The sequence below is a fragment of the Rattus norvegicus genome, chromosome 8 (assembly GCF_021556685.1).
Source record: "Rattus norvegicus strain SHRSP/BbbUtx chromosome 8, alternate assembly SHRSP_T2T, whole genome shotgun sequence".
Classification (NCBI taxonomy): domain Eukaryota; kingdom Metazoa; phylum Chordata; class Mammalia; order Rodentia; family Muridae; genus Rattus; species Rattus norvegicus.
Genome location: NC_141541.1, coordinates 115,978,346 through 116,003,290, shown reverse-complemented (window position 1 = coordinate 116,003,290; position 24,945 = coordinate 115,978,346). Strand labels below are relative to the sequence as shown.

Genomic DNA, 24,945 nt, shown 5'->3' with positions numbered 1-24,945 from the left:
CTCAGGGAAAAATGTGGGGAGCAGTAGAGGAACATACTGAATTGACCCTTGACTTTTACACCACATATATATGCACACAACACACACACACACACACACACACACACACACACACACACACACACACACACAAATACATAAGCCAAACAAAAAAACCCTTTTGTGGATTTCTAGAAAGAACTCTTACATCCTGTCTGTGCCTGTTATGCCTAATGGTTAAACCGTCCCTATATGTTTCTGGGAGGTTCTGTGTTCGTGACGTTGAGTTGGGTCGTCACGCTCTGTCTATTCTAGGTCAGTGATTTCATCTTTGTGAAGGTCTAGTTGGTACTGGCTACTGCCCAAATTCCCAGGGATTTATATAAGCGAGTGTGGGAGTCAGTGCCTGGGATCATGCTGTTTGGTGACCATGAGACCCTGTATTTGCATGACTATGGAAATGAGCAGGGGCGTCTTAGTGAGTACATGCATAAGTAACGTGTGTGTTCATGCCTTCCTGATTTTACTGGTTCACTGAATCACTGGCTGCTTACCGAGATCTGCCCGGTGCTCAGGCCCGGGCTTGCCTGCCAAGGTTGGGAAAGTAGGAGAAGGGGAGGACATGGCCCTGCCCAGGGTGAAATGTTGTCTGGGCCTGCAGCTGTGTCTGATCCTGAATCGCTGAACCCCTTACTCAATGGCCCCTGAGCTCTGGCATTCACAGTAGGGCTACCCTAGGGGTAGTGAGTGCATTTTTAAAGATTCTATTTTTTTCTTTTTTTTAAGATTTTGTTTATTTCATGTATATGAATACACTGTAGCTGTCTTCAGATACACCAGAAGAGGGCATCAGATTTTTTTTTTCTTTTTTCTTTTTTTTTTTCGGAGCTGGGGACCGAACCCAGGGCCTTGCGCTTGCTAGGCAAGCGCTCTACCACTGAGCTAAATCCCCAACCCCAAAGGGCATCAGATCTTATTACAGATGGTTGCGAGCCACCATGTGGTTGCTGGAATTTGAACTCAGGACCTCTGAAAGAGCAGTTAGTGCTCTTAACCGCTGAGCCATCTCTCCAGCCCCTTCCTTAGCTTTCTAAGGTGTTTGTTTGAGACCGGGTACCTCTGTCCTGGAACTTAAGAACCAGGCTGGCCTCAGACTCAGTGATTCTCTTGCCTCTGCCTCCAGAGTGCTGGGATCAACCACCGTCACCACCACCCCTTGGCAGCTTTCTGAGTTTTATGTGCCTTGTTCAACCTTCTTGGAGGGAATATTTCAAGTTAGAGGAAAGAGTTACAGAATACCTGGGGTTTTGGGGGAAGAAATGTGAAGTGGTGGACATGAATTGCACCAAGAGGGAGTTCATAGGTCACAACTTTGTAGGACAGATTACAGGCATGGAGAAGGTACAGATGTTTCTTCTGTCCTTCCATGCCCATTCTTGGGATGACAGTTGTATGTGTATCCATACATGTTGGGGAGTCCATGTTCACAGAAGGTTGACAGATACCATAGAGGTCATGGCTGGATAGAAAAAGTTACAGCAGCGTAAGTCACAGGCATGGAGGAGACACGAGGTCTCCCTAGTCCTTGCCATTCTTTGCTAAGCTCCACTGCTTTTTTTTTTTTTTTCCTTTTCTTTTTTTCAGAGCTGGGGACCGAACCCAGGGTAGCAAGTGCTCTACCACTGAGCTAAATCCCCAACCTCTTTTTTTTTTTTTTTTAAGACAGGGTTTCTCTGTGTAAGAGCTCTGGCTGTCCTGGAACTCACCTTGTAGACCAGGCTGGCCTTGAACTTTGAGAGATCCACCTGCCTCCACCTCCATGTGCTGGGATTACCCAGGCCTTATTTATGTATTTGTATGTGTGCTCATGGATGCCCCAAGGTGTGTATGGAGATCAGAGGACAATTCTAGGGAGTCAGTCAGCTGTTTCCGGAGTCACGCTCAGGTCACCAAGCTTGATGGCAGATAACCTTTTACTTACTCTTCCTGGCTCCTTGCTTTTTAAAGACAGGGACTCAGAGAACCCAGGCTGGTCTCCAGCCAAGGCTGGGTTTGAGTTCCTGATCTTTCTGCCTCACCCTCCTAAGTCACAGGGATAGCAATAGGTGCACATTACATGGCTGTTGTCCTCACTCACTTTCTGGTTCTGACCAGTGAACTCAGGATCTAGTGCAGAGCCACTAAGTTTCCTGAGGGCAGGGCTGAGGGAGTGAGTCACACTGAGCCTCTCTCTAGTGGTTCTGAGTGAAGGAGAATGATGCCTGTACCACCTGTCAGAGGCAGGCCAGACAAAGCAGCTCAGAGCTGCTCCAACTACTCCGGCTACTGTTTCTCTCCTCTGTGATGCCCATTAGTCAGTTTGTCCCATGGGCAGGAGAGTGAGTGTGTGTGTGTGTGTGTGGTGCTGGTGATTAATCCCAGGGCTTTCACACATGCTAGGCAAGTGCTCTATCACACACACACACACACACACACACACACACACACACACGTGTTCTGGCTCTAAAGCTGACCTTTGAGGATGACCCTGCTCCCCAGACTTGGACAGTTCCCAACAGTACCACTTCGCACTCACATATTGACAGACTGAAATCTCAGTCCCCTGCCAGCCTCCTTAAGTGCCAGACCGAAGGGAAGGCTGTGACCCAGATGGGGAGAGGGGCAAGTCCACTGCCTTTGGGAGCAGGGAACAGAAACAACAGGGAAGATCATGTCCCCTTTCTCTGTGTGCGGTTGAGATAAGGGAACTGGCATTGGCCCTGCCTGGGGTACTGGGGTAGGAGGCAGACACATAGCTAGCTCCATTAGTCGTACGGTGGTGGGCCCAGCTCTTTTCTTCTTCCTTAGGCCCCAGTGAACAAACTGTTGACCAGTTCTAACATACTGTTTCAAAGAGCTGAGCTCACGGACAGCCCTGAGGTCTCACACGAACTAACCCAGAAGCAGAGAAAAGCAAGAAGCGCAGTTGTTTTGTATTTAATTTACAAAAGAGACCCCAAGATTATAAACTATCCAGGAACAGAGAGTAGAGGTAGGCCTTCCCCGGCCTAGCTGTATCCTCGTCTTCTCTGGCAAGATGAGGGCATCTCAGGGGATGTTTCTCTCCCCCTTAGAACAGGGGGGTGACAGGTGGTATGGATGCTCTTCTAGGCATCCTGGGGGTACTGCCCACTCCAACTCCAGACTCATTTGCCTACCCCCTAACAGGCTCCTTGTGCCAAGGAGATCCTTGTGCCAGAGGCCAGCTGGACTGCTATCTGCGGGGAGAGATCCCTTATAAGGTCCAGGTGAGAGTCATAGCTACCAAACCCAGGAGACTGGCGAGGTGGGCTCCAGCCCAGGCTCTACTGGCATCCCCAGCTGCCCGTTTATGGTTCCACTGGCACTGCTCACCACCCCAGCCCAGATAGCAGTGGCAGCGAAAGTGCATCTGCAGGTAGCTGAGGTCATCTTCGCTGAGCTCCCCCTCAGGTCGAAGCTGGGGTTCACTGGGCGTGCGGCCAGGCACCAGGCGGAAGCTGCTGGGACTGAGGTGCAAGAAGGTACTGGCGCTGGGATTGCGGCGCACACAGCGCCCATGGCCATGGCACTGGGTCCAACTGCAGTACTGGGTGGCCCAGGACACATTGACTATGTAGGGGACCAGCGTCTGCGTTAGGTACTTCTTGAGGTTCTGGCAGTTCTCCTGGAGGAAGAGGCCAAGGTTAACGGATGAGCATCTGATGTTAGCTGCCTTTGCCCAAAGCCCTGACAGAAACTGTCTCTATTGCAGTACAACACCTCTTCCTTTTGGTGGTGGTGGAGTTGGAACCCTAGACTAGGCAAGTACTCTGATGTACTGAGGTACATCTCTGGCACACACTTATTTGTATGTATATGTAAACATCGTGCCCAAAGAGTTTCTGAGCCTTTACAGTCCCCTGTCCCTAGTGAGAAGCAGGGTTGAGACAGACTGGAGCCCGGCTGGGTGGATGAGGAAGGGTGGAACTCCAGCTGTTCGGGACTTCATTTCCTCTTCCTGGGAACGGGGTGGGGGTGCCCTTCTTCTCTCTTGGGTCCAGGGACAAAGCCTCTATGCTTAGGAGATGGATAAGCTGTACTCAATTTGTACACCCTGGTGAGGGCGGAAGCCAAAGTATCCATCCCCCAGCAACAAGGTGGGTCTCCCTTACCATACTTGAAGCGTACACTGAGTCGCCCCAGAAGATAACACCAGCTGAGCCCAGGGCGGCGCTCTCACCGATGGTAGAGATGAGGTCCATCTGTGTGGGAAGGGTTGATTACTAAGGAAGACTGACATCAGACAGTCGCACACGAGACTCAGAACAGACCTGCTCTAACCTGCTGACCTTAGCACAGCTCTCCCCTGTGCGCCTCCAGGCAGGCAGAGGCCGCTTTGTCCCCCATTTCAATCCTTACCTTAGTCTCCAAAGCCAAGAGCCCACGCATGAGCCCAGAAAGTCAAGGATTACACATTCTGACTTCAGAGTCAGGATGATTGGCTTAGTCCTGCGTACTTTTCACGGGCTTGCTCGAGGCTCTTGGCTAATTCTCAGCATCTCTAGGCCTCAGTCTTATCTACAGAATGGGGGTGACATCACCCTTTCCACAAGATTAAAACAGGGGCCGAATAGTACTTTTGGTCCCTGATAACCCAAGCATGCAGTGGCTCCCGGAGGAAGGAGGAACACGTACCTGGCTAAGTTCTGTGAGCCCTCGGGTATATGTGGGACGCGTGAAGACATACACGGGGAGTGCATGGTTTGCATGGTGGGTGTGAGCCACACGAAGGGCCTCCTGAACACGGAAGCTGACAAAGTTGCGGCTGTGTTTGGAGGATGCCAGTGTCTCGTCCAGGTACACGGAGGGAAAGAGAGCCGTACTCTCAGCCCAGAGCCAGGCCAACTGGTCATTTCGTGCCACCTCCACGTCAGGACAGCGGCCTGTGTAGCTATCCCAGTTCTGTACGTAATCATGATTATAGCAGTCAGGAAAGAGGTAGAAGCCCCACAGGTGCTGAGGTCTGACTGCCTTGACGTAACGGAGTGTGTTCAACATGAACTGCCGAGCAGCGAACTCGAATTCGTACTGCGCCTGCTTCACTATTCGGTCTGATGGCCAGTCAGGGTGTCGACTGGCCACCAGCTGGCGTGAAGACTGCCGGTACACATCTTTCTCCTGCCAGTTTCGAACCCACACTGGTCGCCATTCCTCCCAGTCAATGACCGCCAGCCCCGCAGGCTCCTGGGTCTGAATGTAGCGTTCCACAGCTTCCTTCAGCATGGGCAGGTGTGCACAGAGGCTACCGTTCTGAGGCACGCCACCATGCACAGACATCCCAGCTGCATCAAAACGTGGATACAGGCCTAGACGGTCATAGTAGAAGGTGGTGATATTCTGGTTGAAAAAACCCTCGTTAGGTGTAGCCTCCACATCGAAGGCCCTAAGGTCCAGGGGCACTTTGTGGCGCGGGGCACATTCTTGTGTGGGTACATTCCATGCTACCACAAAGGGTCGGCCGGTGAAGATGGGCGGCGCTGTGGGCTTAAGCTCCGAGGCCCATGCTACCTCCAGCACTAGGGCCAGTGTGATGATGGGACCCAGTCCTGCCCGCATGCTGGGGGCTACAGGAAGTGTCACCTGCCTGGTAGCAGCTCAGGAACTGAAGAAAGTATGGGAGAGAACAAGTCAGTCTAGAGAATTCCAGAGATGTGTATGTGTGTACTTTAATCCCATGTAAACTCCCCAAACCCATACTGTGCGGCACACCATGCTCCCGCTCAGACCGACAAGGCTGTAACAGGTTTGAGAGATAGCAGGATACTGAAGGACAGGCAAGAGACTTTAGGAACTCTACCAAAACCACAGAGTTCTTTCCAGAGCAGGGAGCTGCCTGTGGTTGGACAAGAATCTCCTTTAGGTCTGTGTCCCTTCTCAAAAAGAGACGGATTAGGCTATGGACTCAACTGCTAGAGTCACTTACATGCCTGTATACCATACAGTAAATGGTTTTGGAACACCCTGAACCCAAGCTCCACCCTATATCACCCCATGTCCCCCCCAACCCCATTACGAACTCAGAATGATTCTGAGAAGGGAGAGCATTGGGCACAACAGCATACAGAAGCTGGAAAGCAGTTAGGTACACTGCAGAGGAACTGGTATCTGTGTAATATGAGCCAAGCAGAAGAGTGAGAACGTCAGGACTTAGTCTCGGGCACCGACACTCTCTTAGGCTAGGAGGAGGCGCCCCGGGGACAAAGGGGCAGCGGACTTCCCACTGCGGTGCTCGCCGACCTGCCCTTCCCTCCACAGCCACCACGAAACTGCAAGCACTCGCGACCGGCCCACACCCTCACTTCCCAGCACAAGGGGTCCGGGGTACAGAGTATTTCACTCTGGTCTTTGTGCGGGACCCCGCCCCCGCCCCGCACGTGGGGCCAGAGTTCAGCCGGGTGGGGGTGGGGTTCCTGGGTCACTTAAGAGGGCGCCCCTAGAGATTCAGAGCCCAGCTCACAGGGAGAGAGTCACCAGGCTTGCACCGCCCGCCCTCACCTCGCACCAGGCGCCGCCAGGACCCACGCCAGGGCCGCCGCCATCCTGGTACCAGCTAAGCCCGCTCCGGCCCTTCGCCCAAGCACTGCCCCAGCTCGAGCCTCTGTTGGCTCCGCCCCGAGGCCCGCGGGCCCTTTAAGAATCCTGCCTCGGAGGTGGGTGGATGGCAGGATTTGCGGCCTCGCAGGGAAGGCGTGTCCGCCTTCCTTTCTGCCAGTGCTGCGTTTTGAGTTCGAGAACCCTTAGATCTTCTGTAGAGGAACATAGTCATATATCTGAGATTTAATACTTCCTGGAATGAGGATTCCCGCTAGTCTTAGCCAGAAGAACTAACCAGCCTGAGACACTACCCCCACAATCTGTCGTCAGTGGTACAATCCACTCTTTGCCGCTGGCCTCTTAAAGGGATAGAGCATTGGAAGGGGCGGGCGCGCGCGGAATGAGTGGGTGGTGGTGGTAATGGTATTTGGAATAAAAGCTTACAGCTGAAGCCTTGACTGGGGGTAACTATGGGTTCAATCCCACCTGTCTGAATATGGATTCTAGCAGTGTGCGCCCTTTGTCTAGTGTAAACGATTTTGATCCGAGTGGATCCAGAACCTCTTGGAACATTAATGACCCGCCTTCTCTGAGCCCAGGTTCCCTCGGCTAGTCTGCGGTCAGAAGGAAGCCCCGCCCCTTGCCCCTCTAGAGGAGAGGAGGGGGCCTAGTACAGCCTCTGAGCCCTCCTTTGGCAAAGCAGGCGAAGTGGTTGTCCTGGTAACCAGGGGGATGGGTCGCTGCCATGCCAAAGAGGAAAGTGGTCTAGCCACTTTCACCGAATCCACGCCAGGGCATGCCAATCCACTGGATTCTCCCTGGAGCAGTCTCTGCGACGAGGTGAAGGTGGGATGGTTGTCCATAGGAGAACCCACTCAACTCCAAATAAAGTGCACTTCGCAGAAGTTTCAGGCCCGACTTCGTGGAAAGTAGGCTTCAGTGTCTCCCTAGTACCTCCATTCCACATTCTGAGCCTTTCTGCCTTGCAATCCCCTTCCGGTGGGGACTAGGCTTAGAACTGTACCCTCGCCTCTTAGATCTGCTCTCCTGTGAACGACTCAACTCTGAAAACCCGCTTCTAGCCGCCAGCTCCATTCCCACCCGCAAGTCTGGAAGCTAGGGAGCGCCGCAAGAGTAAGCGCTTTTATAGCAGCGCGGGTTAACTTGATGTGCTCTACTCTGGGCTCACCTGAGTGGGAGTCCGTCGGCCCAATAGGTCGGCGGTCTCCCTCCTTTCTGAGAAAAGCCTCTCCAGGCAGTTCCTTGCGCCAGCTGCTGCCCTCTGGGCAGTCTGCTGGGGACTTGATAAACCCCATTCCTTCCCACCCACTCCGCCTCCCATCCCTGCCCTTTCTCCTCACTTCCTGCTGACCTCTTGGCGGAAAGGGCCAGGAACAGAGGCGGGAGGAGAGCCCCTTGACCCCTGTTTCCCTTGGTGGCTGGCTGCCCTTTGCACCCTTCCTCTGAGTAGGATCTGGTCCCTACAAGTTGTGCCAGGTGATAGGAAGGATATGGCTAGGAATCAAGGACTCATCTTTCTTGAAGTCTCACATCATCCTCAAATCCAGTAGGGTGTGAGTGAGCTCAAGTGGCTGGCGGCATTCCTGGGAGTCACACAATTTCCTGGGTTGTTTGGCTAATGGTACCCTAGAGCAGGTGTCAAAGAAGAAACCATCCTGCATGAGGGGAAAATGGTTGGGGGTAGGGGTGGTGGGTTCTTCCAGTAGCTGAGTCAACTTTTTTTCCACTGAGAGCGGAAGTATCTGAAGTGTGACAAAGACAATGTGACAATGTGTTGATGCCTGTGGCTGTGTGATATGGAGTGGGGGAGAATGTATGTCCCTGTGGGAGAGGAAGCTCACAACAGGAATTCCTGGAAGACCTCTTTGGAGGTCCGGACAAATTTGCCTACTCTCAAATCAACCTAAACTGCCCACCCCTCACAACCTGAGGTGCTCATTCCCCGCACCCGGCATGCTAGGGAGTCCCTCTGCCAACAGCTGTATGGGAGCTGGGTATACAGGTTTAGGCTGTGGCCTTACCCAGGAGTACCCCTGAACCACTGTGTTGGCTTCGCAAGGGACAAAAGTCTAGGAAGCTCCAAGGGTGGGGACTACTGGGAAAACAAAGGCCAGGCCAGACTGTCCAGGGCAGGGACACTTCCTTAGGCTGCCAGCAGGAAGGAAGTGAGCCCAGCCCAGCCGGATGGAGTGAGGAAACACTGCCCTGACTCGTCTATTGTTCATAGCTTTGGGGTTAGCAAGGTTGGTCCAGAACAGGGAGTCCCCTGGCAGGATGGCGGTGGTGAGAGATAGGATACTGTCTGCTATGGGGAGCCTAGGCCCCTGAACAGGAGCCTAACTCCTGGTTTATTACAGGGGATGACAGGTGCTCTGCTGGACTGCAAATCTATGCTGAACAGGATACTCCTACTCAAGACCTGACAAGTTCCAGCCTTTGAGCAACTTGAAGGTCAACTGCCCTGACCCTGGGCTGATGAACTAATTGGAAGTTTTTTTTGTTTTTGTTTGTTTTGAACTTAGTGAGTTTATTCTGGCCAAAGGCTAGGGGAGGGACAGAGAACCTGTCCAGAGCAGACCTTGAGAAATACAGGCAGAATGTCCGTTGGCAGCACAGAGCTGAGGAAGTGTTGGGCAGAGCCTTTCAATGGAAGGTGCAACAGAAGCCTGAGCTCTCTCCCTTCCGATGGCTGACCGGGAAGTCAGGTGAGTGTGGACTTTGGAGCCTGTAAGGAGGCCAAGGCCAGCAGAAAGTGTCTGTTGTTCCAAGTATAGCTGGGCCTTTGAGGGCTATGGGGCTTAGGTTGTAACCTCACTTTAGATAATCTGGTACTGTTGGGACCAGAACCATTCCACAACTCTATGTGGCTACACTCACTCCTTAGGCAAGGCAGCTAGGCAGGCTAATCTCCAGAAGGACCCCATGACCTTCCGTTTCCAGATTCCTAAACAGAATGGACAGGTGAGTGGACACTGCTGCATCTTGAGGGCTGGAGATGGTGTGTGAACACAGCCACCTGTTGGCCGTGCCTGGTATTGCTACAGGCAATGTTTGGACTCTTTCTAGCCAAGGCTTGTTTTGCTAGCTTTATGGATCAGCTCAAGTGGCAGCCTAGAGTTAGAGCCTCACCCCAAGCCACTCTCAGGTGCAGGGTCTACAAATAATTTTTATTGAAATTGAACAAAGAACACAACAGTCTTCCTATGCTGGGGTTTACTCTCCCCAAGCCATTTCCCACACTCTAGAAGCACAGAGCTTCCACAAATAAGTTTTTTTTTTTAAAAGCCATCTCTGTATAGAAATCAGACTCTGCCCCAACATTATCATAGTCTAGACTATTTACAAACCTTCACATTTTAATTACACCTGTTCTGTATTTCCCCTTCCTTCCTATCCTTACCAAGGAGCTCTGGTACTTTTCCTTAACAGACCCTGAAGGAGTAAGATGCTGTAGAAGGGGTGATGGGCTCCTCATAGCTACTGGCACCAGCCCCAGTTGTTGTGTCTTGCCACTGGGTGGTGGACCGCCTCTCCCCCACCACTGGAGATTTGTAGGACTGGTGCATAGGCAAGGGAGACGACAGAATGCGGTGGTGGGGTGGGGCAAGACCCCACAGCTACAGGCGTCTGTAGCCTGTACCCTCTCGACTTGAGGGTGACTGGTTGAAATCAAGAGAGATCAGTCCAGCCCTGGCTGGGTGAAAGGAGAAGCCTCCCACACTGGTCCCCATTCTCTGTTAACAGCCAGCAAAGTGTCCGTCTTAGAGTGGGAGCACGTGGCAGGTAGGCAGGAAGGAGGAGGCTGGTACATGTCTCCAGTCTGTCCAATACAGGAGGAATCGAGGTAGCAAACGGCTGAAATGCTCTGACTACAGGTAAGGGAATGAGGGAAAGGAAGTTCCCACTTGGGTAGAGCCCCTACAGGCCAGGGGCCGGAAGAAGGCAGACTCTGCTTGTAAAGTGCTGTAGCTTCTAGGAGGGCTGGGCCCTAGCCAAGCTTGGAAGAAAGCAGGTCAGACAAGTAACTAGGAACCAGGCATTCCTGACCGGCATGTGTCCTGCCATGCTTCTTGTAGAAGTGGCTGGGGGAGACAGGCTGGTAATTCTGTCATTAGCTCTCACCAGCCACCAACCACTTATTGTTCAGACATAAACCAATACCAGTTAACACTGAGGGACTACCCCTCTTACAACTGAAGGTTCTGGGCCAACGGAGTTTAGTTTATTCAGGGCTGTGGCGCCAGCCTGGACTCCTGAATGGAAGCTACACCTGGATCCTGGGAGTTTCTTGCTGGGGCAGTGGGTGCTTGTGTCTGCCATGCCACAGGCTCATACTTCATAGAGGATCACGGGGAAATCCACGTGGATTCGGGGGGGATCCAGCTTCACGATGCCCTATTATGGAAACAGAGGCTAGTGAGGATCAGCTCTGGGCCTCTATGCTAAGAGCCTTCCTGTTATTCCCAGCCCCTCCCCCGGAAGCCCCATCCGAACACTGATGTAGGCTTCATAACCACTGCCCAGCCCCCTCACCTGAGGAATCAGATTCTTGTGTACCCGCCTCAGCTTGGCTCGCTTCTGCCCATTCTTGGTGACGATTGTCTCCTCGTAGAATTCGTGAGCCAGGTCCCCATCTTCATCATAGAACATGGAGCTGCGCAGAGAAGGAGACAGGCTGGGTTGGAGCCCCAAACACCACAGAGAAGTATGCTGAACCCCAAGAGAAGAGGCACAATGTTAATCTCCATGGAAGAACAGGATGCCTGAAGAACTCTTCGCTTGGTGCGTGAAAGGAGGCAGGCAGTATGGCAATGCCACTGTTGCCCTGTCATGCCAACAGGACAGCATATCAGAGCACCCTGTCTAGGCAATTAAGCTAGTTCTCATCTCTGTTCTTTTGCACAAAGGTAACGATGCTAGTAGCAGGCCCTTCAAGTAGGGCTTAGAAAGTGGTGGGGTAGTGGCCTGGGCATACTGGTCTCACTTCTAAAGAGACTGCTGATCCAGGGCCAAAGACCAAGATCGAGGATGACTGAGCCAGGAAGGCTGCAACCCAAGTCATTCCCAACTGCTGGTACTAATCGACTGTTTGGTCTCTGGTATTTATGGTCAAATTTCCATCATAGGGAGTGCCAGTCCCTAGGAGCCCACTAGGTCCAGGCCATTTTGTGTGAGCACCTGGGGAAAAAGAGGTTAGGTTAGTGCTCCAGATCTAGAGAACCCAACTGGCTAAGGGCCCTTTATCTGTTGTGGCCCCACCTTCAACATTGAAGCCTATCTCTGCTTTTCCAGACACTATTCTCCGAGGTCCAACTTCACAGTGAGGAGGGCAAGACACCTTAACAGAAGGTCATTTTCCCTTAGATTCTTCTAAGGCTTAGAAGAACAGAAGGAACATAAATGCCTTTAATTTGCAGGCTGAGTTGGATGAAACAAAGATCTTAGACTCTCAGAGGCCGTCTTCGCTGTATTATGGAGGAGCTTCTCCCTAAGAGACAAGCCTTAGCCAATTCTCTTAAAAAGACCATCTGGGCGGTCAAGAGCTGAATGCCGCTTGGTTTTCCCTTCTCCTTGCTTTGACTGGGACCCAAAATATGACAGTCGTTCTGATTCAAGGTAGGGGGGCGTTCCTCATTCCCGGATGTCCTCCCAAAGGCAGATACCCATGCCCTTACCCGCGGCGCGTGAATACGAAGGGAGGCACTGCTCGGGCTCGAGACCGCACCAAAGATTGCTCAGCGCCTGCCGCCTCTGGGCCGCCGCCCCCCGTAGTGGAGGCAAAGGGCCAGAGGCCCCGAGCTTTGGAGCCGCTGGCGCCCATGTCAGCGCCGCCGGCGCATGGCGGACCGAGCGGCCGCTCCGCTCTCACAGCGCTGCGGGCGCGACCATGCCCTGCCCCAGCTTCCACTCGCAGGTGCCGCCGCCGCCGCCGCCTTCCGCAGGCTCTGCTGTCTCCACGGAAACCTCACTTCCGCTTCCGCACGCCCTGCACGCTGCCGCCTCTGAGTGGCTAAAGGTCTCATCAGTCTGTGGAGTTGAACCAATGGCCACTCTCAGAGGCTGAACACCCCAGGATGCGCTGCCTCCAGGTCCCAGAAGCCTATGGATCTCAAGGGTCAGCTGGGACAGCTCCCTCCCAGAAAGGCGGAGGCAATGTGTTGTTGTTGACTTTAAGGTTTGACCCGGTATAATTGCCCCAACGTCCCTGACGCAGCCCAAAACTCAGGCTCAGTAGCAATAGTCAATTAGGTCACTCCTCCATCCCCAAAGAGACCTTAGCCCTGCCCAGGCTAAGGTACAGTTAGCTTGTTTTCACAACTGTCTTTGCAGTTGTCACATTTGCTTGTAAAGAAATTAAAGAACTTGCTAAATGACTTATCTTTTGTTGTTTTGAGACAGGGTCTCAGTATGTAGCCTTAACCGGCCTGTTACTTGCCACATATCAAAGGCTGACCTCAACGCTTATCTATCTGCCTGTGCCTCCTGAATGCTGGGATTAAAGGATTGAGCAACTACACATGGGGCCAAATTTCTTTTAAAAACATCTTGGTCGGGTTGGGGATTTAGCTCAGTGGTAGAGCTCTTGCCTAGCAAGTGCAAGGCCCTGGGTTCGGTCCCCAGCTCCGAAAAAAAGAAAAGGAAAAAAAAAAAATCTTGGTCCATTTCTTACAACTATATTTGAGGTCTAAATTGTGTTGTAAACCCACCAGATAACATACTTCAGGAAAAGAATTGTACCAGCTCTACCCTTGTAGCATGTAAAGTGTAGTTATATGGTGAAGGGGTTATTGCTATGGTTTCTCTGAGTTGGCCTATGAGAAAAATGGTTTCCCTGTGCAGTAACTGTAGCTTAGTCTTGTCTCCACCTTGACCAGAGCCGAGGGTTGAAAGACATCTGAATCCAGGCATACATTTCCTAAACATATTGGCCACTGCAACCTTGGAAAGGATTCACTCTGGATGTGTCAATCATGTTGGCAGTCACTCTCAGTAGGCGTTGCCCTAACTGGGGCCCACATCTATGGAGTCCAAAACCAGAGAAATTCTTACATCTTTATTCAGCCAATTATCTCAGGCATCAGACCCTGATGATGACTGTCACACCCCCATCCCTTTCCCAACAGGAGGCATTCAGTTGAGGCCACAAAACATTACATACATTCATACACTTCCATCAAAAATATCTGAGGGAGACTCTGGCTTTGGCAAACAAGAGGGGGTCTGGTCTGGCAACCTTTCCCGTAGAGAAGGCATTGAGCCACCGCAGTTGTATTGGCCAGCCCTCCCTGACCCCAGGGTGTGTGAGTCAGAAGGCACGGTAAAGAGGGAAACCCAGATTAGACCTTAGTGCTTCTATTATTCTCAGCAGCTACCCTTGGCTCTGACAGGGCTATCCTGAGACTTATTCAGGACCCAAACAATGTTTCTCCATAGGTAAGGGCCCTCACCCTTGAAAACATAACCTTGATCTGTCTGTCTGTAGGGTCATAAGATTCTCACAGCTGCGGCGACCCTGAGGAAAGACTGGAGCAGCTACCCAGAGTATGACCCAGTATAGAAGGACAGAGGGACCCAAAGCCACGCCCCGCCGTGCCGCGCCATATCCACTGGTAGAGGGCCAGCGCCTTCACTGATCTCTGGGCTCATCCCTGTCATCAGAGGAGGACCTTCACGCACACGCACTCCTCAGGCCCCACGGGCCCTGTCACACTCACACGGCACGCTCTTCGCACTGCCTGTTCTCCTCCTGTCACCCAGGGCCACACAAGGTCACCCCAAAGGACAGGCGTGCAAGGCCTCCTGGATCTTCTGGCGACACCGAGAATACTTCTGCAGGATCTGGCGAAGGTGTTCCTCTTCTTCACGCTGCAGGATGCGCAAGAAATTGTGCAGCTCAGGCATGCTGAAGGCATCCCACTGGAAAGGGCAGAGGAGATTCACGGGCTGCAGCAATGCATGGCTAAGTAGGCAGACCCTCCTCAGAGACTGGTCCCTCATGGTCCCCGTAAGCAGGATAGGGCCTCCTGACAGTCCCTTCTTCTGCATCCCTCCTCGTTTTGTTACTATCTCATGTGTTTTGTCATGTATCACATGTATGCATGTCCACACAGAGGTCAGAAGAAGGTATCAGATCCCCTGGAGTTAAGAGTTACACATGGTTGTGAGTGCCCTCTGGGTGCTGGGAATCAAATCCAGGTCCTCTATAAGAGCGACATGTACTCTTAACCACTAAGCCAACTCTTTTTGTTGTTGTTTAAAGGTTTTATAATTTATGTACATTGGTGTTCTGCCTGCATGTATGTCTATGTGAGGGTATCAGATCCCTTGGAAATGGAATTACAGATAGCTGTGAACTGAACCCCAGGTATTGAGCCCATGTCCTTCGGAAGAGCAGCCAGTACTCTTAACCACTGACCCATCTCCCCAGCCCTCCTGAGCCAACTCTTTAAGCCCCTTATTTTTTTGTTGTTTTTTGAGTCATGGTCTTTCCACATATAAGAGGCTGGCCTTGAACTTGTTATGTAGCCAGGTTAGTCTCAAACTTGTGATTCTCCTGTTCTGCTTCCTGAATGCTTGGATTACAAGTACTTATCACTACGCTAGGCTAGATGTTAGGCTCTTGACTAAAGAGTCTGTGCTAGGATCCTCGTGAGCAGTCTGCAGAGAAAACAGTTGCCTTGTAGAGAAATATCTCTATCTGTTGTCAGGTGCACTCTCTCACATATCCTCTGTCTGTCTGTCTGTCTCTCAATACAATGGGCTATGACTCACACCTAAGGTGTCATAAATGTTAGCAGTTACCTTTTACATTTCTTTCCCACTAAGCTACATTCCCAGACAGCCCCCTCACCCGCCCTACATTTTCTTTATCTTTGCTGCCCAGCCTTGTGGATGCTGAGCGTCCATTCTCCCTACTGCGCCACCGCCACAGCTAACCCCTTGGTAAAAATTTTTTATTTTTTGCATTACTGGCAATTGCACTGTGCTGTCTAGTTTTCTGTCAGCTTGACACGAGCTAAAGTTATCTGAAAGTTGGGAATCTTAGTTGAAAAAAAAAATGCGACCATAAGATCTGGCTGTAAGGCATTTTCTGAGTGACTGATAGGGGAGGTACCACCCCTGGGCTGGTGGCCATGGGTTCTATAAGGAAGCAGGCTGAGCAAGTCAGTAAGCAGCACACACCATGGCCTCCTCCTTCAGCTCCTACCTTCAGGTTCCTGTCCTGTTTGAGTTCCTGCCCTGACTTCCTTCAATGATGGACTATGATATGGAAGTGTAAGACAAATCCCCCAACTTACTTTCTGGTCTTGGTGTTTTATCAGAGCAACAGAAAACCTAACTAAGACATGAACCAAGGGATAAGCATGCTGAGTACTTGACCACTGAACTATAGCCCCAGGCCTTTTATGTTTGAGACAGGATCTCATTCAGTTAACCTGGACTGGCCTTAAGTCACTCTGTAGCCCAGGGAGGCTTTGAACTAGTGATCTTCCTGCATTCCAAGTAGTTGAGATTAAAGGAGAGTGTATGTCACTAGGCCTTGCTAGGAAGAATGTCTTGTTTGTTTGTTGGTCTTGAACTCTAGGCAATTCTTCTGCTTTAGTTTCCCCAGTAGATGAGATTACAGGCCTGTGCTGCTAAAACGTCTGTCCAATGCTTCAAAGAGGCCTTTATGTTTTCCAGGTTATACCTGTGAAACTTTGTTCATTTGTTTTAGGGGCTTGAGAGACAGTTCAATGGTTAAGAACATTGGTTGCTCTTACAGAGAACCAGAGTTCAATTTCCAGCACCAACATGGTGGGTTCCAATCATCTGTAACTCTGTTCCAGGGGAGCCAACACCTTTTTCTGACTCCTCTGGGCATGTGTACACCTATATACAAATATATACATACAGGCAAAAGAATCATACACAAAGTCTTTTTTAAAAACTGTTTTATGTGGATAAGTGTTTTGTCTGCAGGCAGATATGTGCACTGTGTGCATGGTCTGGAATTATGGACAGTTGTAAGCTTCTACATGGGTGCTAAGAACCAAATCCAGGTCCTCTGCATGAACGACGAGTGCTTTTAACCACTGAGTCATCGTTCTTGCCCTACTGTTCTAGGTGTGTGTGTGTTAGAGTGGGGTTACATGCACATAAGTACAGGTACCCTCTGAGGCCAGCAGAGGAAGTCAAATCCTTTGAGAGCTGCTGGACATGGTCCTTGGGAAAAGCAGCAAGCACTCCTAACTGTGGAGCCGTCTCTGAGCCCACATAATACGTAGCTCTGAACTTGTCTTGGCTCAGCATGAGTTGGTCAAGTCCTCAATCTTTGGAGTAGTTTTTCTTTTTCTTTTCTTTTTTTTTTTTTTTGGAGCTGAGGACCGAACCCAGGGCCTTGTGCTTGCTAGGCAAGCGCTCTACCACTGAGCTAAATCCCCAACCCTTGGAGTAGTTTTTCAACATCAGGAAACAACAAAGTCCTAAGGCAATTCTTCCTAGCTTGTGTGTTTTTTGTTGTTATTGTTGTTTAGTTTTTGTTTGTTTTGTTTTTTTTTTTGTAGCTCAGACTGATCCCAAACTCACAGCAATCCTCCAGTCTCAGCCTCCCAAGTACAGTGATTAGAACATGAACAACTCACTAGACTCAGCTTCTTCTAGTTTCTTGGGATGGGCTCTAGACCTTGCTTGGGCTCTAGACTTCCACTTGAGGACCTGCATAGTCTTGGAGAAGCTGTGCAGGGTTTGGCCTCTAGGCCAGTTTCTCCTGAAATTCCCACCATAGCTATGCCCCACTAGCTTTGTCTAGTGATAAAAAAGAGTAAGAAAGGCTATGTACTCACATTCACCTCCCCAGAGTCATTCTCCTTCAGGACAAAGCTCAGGGCTTTTTCACTGGGCCCTGCAAGAAGCCGTAGCTTCAAGGGCTGCTCCTCATCTGACAGTTTCCGGAAGTATACTAGAGGTCAGACGGGGTTGGGGGGGTGGAGGGAATAAACAGTTAGAGGCAGAACCTGATGCCTCAGCCCCTTAGTGCACAGATATGTGGTATATACCCCCTTACATAGGGAGACTTAAGACTGGAAACCTACTTTGGCCATGGCGTTCAGTTCGTTCAAAGAGTGCAAACTTGCGAGGATCATCTACTACCATGAATTTTCGAAGCAGGGCCTCAATGACCTCACGCGCGCGTGTTCGTGACAGAACGTGCAGATGCTTAACAGCATCCTTAGGCAAGTAAAAAGAGGTGCGGCGCTTCACAGCTGAGCTCCGCCCCGTGCCCCTCCGGGCATCCTGCAAGGAAGGCGGTTTCTTGCTGGAAGGCACTGAAACAGGGCGTACCAGTTTCAGCTGAACCTTGATGAAGCCGGTGTAGGAGCCATCCTTATTCTAGAAAGAGAGAAAGAACCACGCCACGTGTCAGGAAGTTCTACTGGAGATGGCTGAGGTAGGCTGAGTCCACCTGGGGCAGTGCAAAGACAGGTATGCATAGACTGCTGCTTGGGTCCACCCACAAATACGTGGCTCGGACTCTCTGGACCTCTGGCACAAGGCTGGGCTCCTGTTCCCCCACACTCCTAAGCAGACAACTCACCAGGCTCATGAAGAGGTTGCTGTTGATCTGGCCATTGTAATCCTTGATTTTCTGCTCAGTCTCAGCTTGGGAAAGATCAGGTGTCTCCCGCTCCACAGCCTCATCCTAGAAGACAGGCCAGCATGGACTCAAAGCCCTGGAAAAGCCCAAGGCTTTTTCTTTTTCTTTTCTTTTTTTTTTTTTTTGGGGGGGGGGTGGTCTGGCTTGGAACTTGATTTTGGTCCTGTACCAAACCCATCCATCCTGAAGCCATCACGGCTCCTGGTTTTGCACGATATAGATGGAGACAGCAAAGAAAGGTAGGATCATTTGGCTGCCTGCTGTCTGGGGCCACCTCAGCCTGGCTGTGACCCCTAACAACATTACAGAAACAGACAAATGAAGGCACATAGCAAGGGGCCAGGAAAACATGAAAGCATGAAGGACTATGAGGGAAAATCTTGTTTAAGGATGTTTTTTGGGGATAAAGTACAGCACAAGGATGAGATTACTTGCCTAGTACAAGGTCCTTCCATCCCTGGTAAACCCCCAAATCCCCCCCCCCAACACACACACACACACACACACACGCACAATTATCTCCACTGCATAGCCAATCCCAGAACACGAGTTGGGTCAGTTTGTTCTGGAGAGGGCCATCACTCTCCCATTCTGTACCAGCACAGACTATGACCTACTGCAGGGTGGGAAGCAAGGAGCTTACGCACATCAGCAGTCTACCACTAGACAGGAAAGGCGATCTCTTTAATGTAACATGCCTTAGAGGGGTTCTTGGGGCCAGCCATATTTCAGACAGTGAAGAAATCACTGGGACATAGCATTTACCCCCTGACTCAAGCTAGGTTCCAATCTGCCAGAGGTAATAAGACGATTTCCTGGCAGAGCCTGTCCTACCAGTAGCAAGCAGGTAGGCTTCTGCTCTTCTCCTTGCTGTCTGACTTAACCCAGAGACAAAATTCTTCAGGGACTGGATTTTGCTAGAGGGTGGAGCACTGCTCAGGGCAGTCAGGACTCTGAATTGATTTTCCTCTACCAAACTCACTTGACCTCACTGGTGCAGTTTTGCTTCCGGTTGGTTTCAGAAAGGCCCTAGCTGGAACACAATTGGAATAAACATGGCTGGGATCACTACTAGGCAGTGCCTTGTCCCAGGAGAATTCCCATGAGGTCCCGGCTGGGGATTGAACCTGCAGCCTCACAAGTGCTGAACCACATTCCCAGCCCTCATGCTTTATTTACTCTTTGGGACTTCTCAGCTTCCTTTTTCTTTCTTTCTCTTCTTCTTTTAGTTCCTTAATGGTTGGAAACGAGGCCATCACACATGCTAGCTAAGCGCAATTGAGTTAGCTACAAACTTCAGCTGATTTTAAACAATTCTTTTCTTTACATGCCAATATCCTGTATTTTTTTTCCCCACCTCTCTATAATAAAAGATGACTCAGGCTGAGTGATACGGAGACAATCTCAGAGCCCCACAGTGAATCTAAAGTCTGGACTAAGGTTTTGGCGGTAGCAGCCCACCTATAAGAAATTTGTATCAAATCTTACCTACAGCATCACAGACAATTCCATTTTCTTGGCTCAAATAAGGAGTTCTAATTCTAGGAGTTCTTGCTCAAATAAGTTGCTCAAGTTTTCTAACCTTCCCTCTCACTTTTCTGATTCGAAGGCCTCTGTGCTGTTCTGAGGGATTCTGGCTCCAGAACAAGTTAAGTTATTTGAGCTTGGTGGCCACAACCACAATATTCCCAGAAAAGTCTGATAATTTGGGCACATCTAGATTTTTTAAAGAGGTTCAGCTGCCCTGGTACCACACTTTCGGGCATTTTACAGTTTTCTTGCTCCCTATGGGTAAAATGATCCTAATGATTAAAGTCCAAAACAAGGCCCTCTACCTATGTTCCCCAAATCCCACTGCGCCCTGGAGGGAAGAAAGATAGGGAATCTGTCTACATTCCAGCTGCTGGTGTCAAAGAGTTGGTCCGGTAACGGCTGGGGAACTTTGCTGGCTGATCTATGACCGCATAAGACACGGACAAAGTCCCCTCCCAAACTAACTTCTCACTTCCCGGTGGACTCCTCCTCCACTTCCTTATTTCCCCCAGGGAGGGAGTGGGAGCGCCCAAATGCGAAATCAAGACGCCGGTTTGGATTGTGAGGCTGGCTTTAGTCATGGGTGAATAACGCCCGCCTGTGGTCCACCCTTCAAGCTTCAGAGTTGCTTCCCCTGGCTCAACCGGTCTGAGAATGCAAGGGCAGGGTAGCCTGGGTACTCAGTACCATCGCGCTGGAACTCGGTTTCTACCCGGAACAGAGACCCCTACATACGTTTCCCCGTTTTTGTCTGGACCAACCGAGAGGCTCGCGATGAGAGGTGGGGAGGCTGCCCACCAACTAACTCTCCAGGCCGCAACTTACCGGGGAGGGGCGGGGTTCCAGCGACCGCCCCTCACCCGCCGGCGGCATTCCCGGGCTCCCACCTGGTCCCGGCGCGGCCTGCGGACCAGCGAGGTACGCGCCGTGAAGTACTGCTCGAGCTCTGAGTCCGAGTCCTCCTGGCTGCAGTAGCCACTACTTGTCGTGCTGCTCCAGGTCATTTCGAAGGAAGGTGTTTCAGCCTCGCCCATCGCCTTGCCCGCCCGATCCCTAGTCCACTGCGTGGAGAGCTTCCAACCACCGCCTCGGGCGCGTGCGTGCGTGTGAGCGTGTCAGTACGCGCTTGCGCCGAGGCCAGCGCCGCGCCGCAACCGTTAGGACTGAAACGTAGGCAGCCCGACTCCAGCTCTAGTGTCAAGGGGGGGTGGGTGGGGGCGTTGAGGGGCGGGGACACAACGCTACAGCTGGAGGAATGACCTCATCTCAGAGGCATCTCAACCTGGCTCCGCCCCTCAGGCCCCGCCTCCCAGAGGGCCGGGGCGTGTGCGCATGTGCACCGATGTTGCCTCAGGGCCGGAAGTGGGGTGTGAGAGGCGCGCGAGCACCCTGCCAAGGCGCGTCTTTGCGGTCGGTAGTTTGTGGGCTGTAGATTTGGCGTGGAGTCCGCACCTGGCAAACCCGCAAGCAAAACTAGCGTCTGTGATGCCGAGAAATCGATAATTGGGATGTTCAATGTGCACGGCGTCGGGATTAACCCCGGAACACCTCCTCTGAGCCCCGGCTTTCCTCCCGGCCCGCCCTCCCCCAACCCCGCGCTCACCACGTTCGTGTCCCGCTCCAGTGCAGGGTCCCAGCCCAGGTCTCGGGGCCCGCAGCAGTCCAGGCAGACGAGCGCACGACATCGGTAATGGCAGGTGAACTTACAGTCTGCAGAAAGGACTGGCTGTGAGGCGGGGAAGCTGGGCGAAGTGACCCACTGACTGAGGGAGCCTCTGCCCGACAGATTTTTGGACTTGGCTGGCCTTTTCTCAAGCTGGGTTACCGCCCACTGCTACACAGATCCTCGGTTAGGCACCTCTGGACACTTTAATGGAAGGCCTCAGGCGGTTAGGGATCCAAGCATGCGAAACACTTGTGCTTGCCTTCCGCAGAGCTACTACTTAGCTTTGCCATTAACTTGAAAACAAAGGCATTTAATTTACGACTTCCTGTATTTGTCCTTTGTCCTTGTTGGGTTTCAGACAAATGGCAGAGGTGGCAGAAGTGCCTGTGTAACGTATCAAAGCAGACCTGGCCTCCGAATTCTAGCATCCCTCAGTCTAAACCTGTTGCAGGACATAGCTGGCATACCCTGCCCTTTACCCTGAACTTTTCAGCCCAGGGACTGGGCTTCCCCTCCCCCAAAGGCTCTTCCCTATATAATCCAGACATTTTGTGCTGCCTCCCATCCCAACCACTTTCTCTGTGTGTCTTTCTGTCTCTGCATTTCTTTCTCCGTGCGTCCACATCCTCCCTCTCTCTTTCTCTCCCTTCCTCCCTGTCTGCTTGGCGACTTCCCTAGCCTCCTTCCTTGGAATCAGTGGACCTGCTGCCCCCAATAAACCTACTTTCAAATTTGATTCTGCTTGACTTGGCCTATTTCTTCGGCTGAAAAAAAAAAAAAAAACAAAAAACCTAAAAACTATTAGTCTCCACTTGTTTACAGATTATTTTGTTCAAGTTAGCCCCAAATGGTAACCTTGAACTTGGTGATCCTCCTGCCTCCAACCGCTCCAGTGCTAGGATTATTGGTACATGCCACAGTGTCTAGTGGACACGTCTAACGTTTTCTCTTCTTTACCCATTATCAGGATTGGTAAATCTGTCAGTTTCTGCTTGCTCCCCTTGATTCCCAGGGGTAGCACCCACTGGCCAGGTGTTGTCGTTTCTGCTGCTCCTTGTCAGCAGCCCTTTCCTTAGTTCTGTCAAGCATCCAGGTCTAATAGTTGATGTCCAGGTTTCTGTCCCAGCTCTGTCTACACTCACCTGATCCAGATCCAAGGCAGCACTGATTTGCCTCTTCAGACCAAATCCTATATGCAGTGCCTTCACTTTAATGTCTAATAAAGATTTCAGATGAACGTGGCCAAAAATTCATTTTTTTCCACTTCACTCCACCCCAGGGTTCCTATCTCAACAAGTTATCACTGTAAGCCCAGCTTGAAACTAAACCCCACATTTACCTTTGATTTCTTCCTTATTTCCCAAACTGTCTTCTTTCTTAGACAAGAACTCTAGAGCATGTCTCTGTGTGAATGTTGAAATGCCGCAGCTCTTTCATGTGGTATTGTCACAGACTGCTGTCCTAGCTGAGTTTGTGACATACTCGTGTAGTGAATAAGAAGGTCTAGAGGCATGCACAGGCCTATAGAACCATCCTTAAGTTCCTACGTGGCCTACAGCACTGATTCTAAACTCAAAACTACACATCAGAACTTGGGAGGCAGGGGCAGGTGGGTCGCTTGTCACAGCCTAGTCTGCATAGAGAGTTCTAGGCAAGCCAGGGCTGCATAGTGAAATCCTGTCTTAAAAACCAACCAGCCGGGGTTGGGGATTTAGCTCAGTGGTAGTGCGCTTGCCTAGGAAGCGCAAGGCCCTGGGTTCGGTCCCCAGCTCCGTAAAAAAGAACCAAAAAAAAAAAAAAACCCCAAAACCAAAAAACAAACAAACAAAAAAAACCAACCAGCCAACACACACACACACACACACACACTCTGCACATGCACACACACACACACAGACACTGCACACGCACACACTGCACACGCACACACACTCCTCTCACAAGGCCTTGAGATACTTTCACAGGACAGAAGAAGTAGATCCGAACTTCTACAGCAAAAACACGCTGCTTTTAGGAAAGATATACTTGAAGCTAAACAACAGAAAGCTTGCTGCGTTCTGGCTGGTAAAAGCTAAGAGTTACCCAGCACACGAAAAAGAAGATAAACAGATACAGACAGAAACTGCTCAGTTGCTTACAGGTTTGTGACAAGAACTGAGAACATTGGAGAAGGGGACAGCATACCCGTTACTTTGTATTTCACTGATCTATAAACATGATACATTAACCATCAAAAAACAAAAAACAAAAAAACCCCAAAAAACAACAACCACAACAACAAAACCAACCAACCAAACCAAAGCAAACAAAAACCCAGAATGCCTGAGGTTCACTCTTAACAATGGACTCAACAAGTCTGAGAGAAGTAGGCGTGAGGAGACTGGAGGGTATAAATTGTCCTGGGTGACTCTCTTTGCTGGTAGTTCTTAGGTCAGAAGGACCACTCAATGTATGGCTGTACTCCATGTTTTAGCCTCTCCATTCTTGACTCAAAACAACCTTGAGTGAAGTTTCAGTAGAATTCCTACTTACAAGGAGCCTAACCAAGGTTCTGACTTTTTTTTTTTTTTTTTTTTTTGGTTCTTTTTTTCGGAGCTGGGGACCGAACCCAGGGCCTTGCGCTTCCTAGGTAAGCGCTCTACCACTGAGCTAAATCCCCAGCCCCAGGTTCTGACTTTTTTCTGGCCTCCTGATATGTGGGAGAAGTCACCCAGGAATCTAGAGGGGAACCCAGTGAGCCAATCGTTGGGAAGAGGCGGACCTCGGAATGTAGGCTTAGAGCACAGTAGGCACAAAGGCTTTTCAAGAAGGGCCCAAGCTCTTTAAAGACAAACTTGAAAGCAGCACCTTATTCACAGACAACTAACTCTGCCCAACTATGCACGCACAGAGTGTGACAAGTGATAAATCATTTTCTCAAGCACTCTTCCTGATGGGGCAAGGTAAAGGGATCTGGTCTGCAGGATCATCACTGCTGACCAGCCCTCTGCTGCGGCTTGACCCGCAACTATGGTGCTGCCTTTGACCTCCCGTTCCATAGTCGCTGGTTGTGTGGGGCCGCTACTCACGCGCGCACTGTAGGCCTTTGCGCACGACGCCCCAGATGAAGTCTCCACAGAGGTCGCACCACGTGTGCGTGGTGGGCCCTGCAGGCTGGAAGCGGTGGCCACGACCCGGGACGTGCTGCTGTGACGGATTGCGTGTTGTGCCCGGCGCGATGCGCAGAGCGTTGGCACGCTCCAGCCGGGTACGGCCTGGACCGATGCGCCCGGACGGTGCCAACTCTCGTAGTTCAATGAGTTCTGGCTCCGCCGACATGGCCCGGTCAGGCCGGTGCTGTAGCGGACTAGCAGCTAGTGAGTTCGTAGCGGGCGAGGCCGCAGGGCGGGCCGCGACTTCGGCACCGCCCCCAGGATCAAGGCAGGGCGGCGGGAAAGAGCCGAGGAGGACGCGCTGGAAACCCAGGCTAGCCGACCGTGTGGACTTGTGGGCGGGGCACAGCACAGGGGTGGGC

At 51.2% G+C, this 24,945-nt stretch overlaps 3 protein-coding genes and 1 long non-coding RNA gene across 8 annotated transcripts; 1 reads left to right on the top strand and 3 right to left on the bottom strand.

The window, feature by feature from the left end:
• Positions 1 to 2,939: 2,939 nt before the first annotated feature.
• On the bottom strand, positions 2,940 to 7,857 carry Hyal2 (hyaluronidase 2). 2 transcript variants are annotated; one of them, XM_087563575.1, is made up of 4 exons: positions 7,763 to 7,857; positions 4,675 to 5,641; positions 4,152 to 4,241; positions 2,940 to 3,664 (listed from the first exon to the last, which is right to left on the bottom strand). In XM_087563575.1, exons 2-4 carry the CDS (start codon positions 5,593 to 5,595, stop codon positions 3,254 to 3,256), a joined length of 1,422 nt encoding a protein of 473 aa, XP_087419701.1. In that variant the 5' UTR covers positions 5,596 to 5,641; positions 7,763 to 7,857; the 3' UTR covers positions 2,940 to 3,253.
• Positions 7,858 to 8,845: 988 nt separating this feature from the next.
• LOC148004348 (uncharacterized) lies at positions 8,846 to 13,111 on the top strand. The gene is made up of 3 exons (XR_015628056.1): positions 8,846 to 9,299; positions 11,207 to 11,376; positions 12,012 to 13,111. It is a non-coding gene; the product is annotated as an uncharacterized LOC148004348 (long non-coding RNA).
• Positions 9,742 to 12,960, bottom strand: Tusc2 (tumor suppressor 2, mitochondrial calcium regulator). The gene is given in 3 exon segments (NM_001109297.1): positions 9,742 to 10,989; positions 11,128 to 11,248; positions 12,270 to 12,960. Coding segments are annotated over 3 exon segments (333 nt in total). The 5' UTR covers positions 12,416 to 12,960; the 3' UTR covers positions 9,742 to 10,923.
• A 522-nt stretch (positions 13,112 to 13,633) lies between the features above and the next one.
• Positions 13,634 to 24,824, bottom strand: Rassf1 (Ras association domain family member 1). Of its 4 annotated transcripts, NM_001037555.2 has the most exons (6): positions 24,500 to 24,764; positions 21,369 to 21,475; positions 18,173 to 18,277; positions 17,670 to 17,967; positions 17,421 to 17,536; positions 14,254 to 14,511 (listed from the first exon to the last, which is right to left on the bottom strand). In NM_001037555.2, exons 1-6 carry the CDS (start codon positions 24,747 to 24,749, stop codon positions 14,365 to 14,367), a joined length of 1,023 nt encoding a protein of 340 aa, NP_001032644.1. In that variant the 5' UTR covers positions 24,750 to 24,764; the 3' UTR covers positions 14,254 to 14,364.
• Between the last annotated feature and the right edge of the window lie 121 nt (positions 24,825 to 24,945).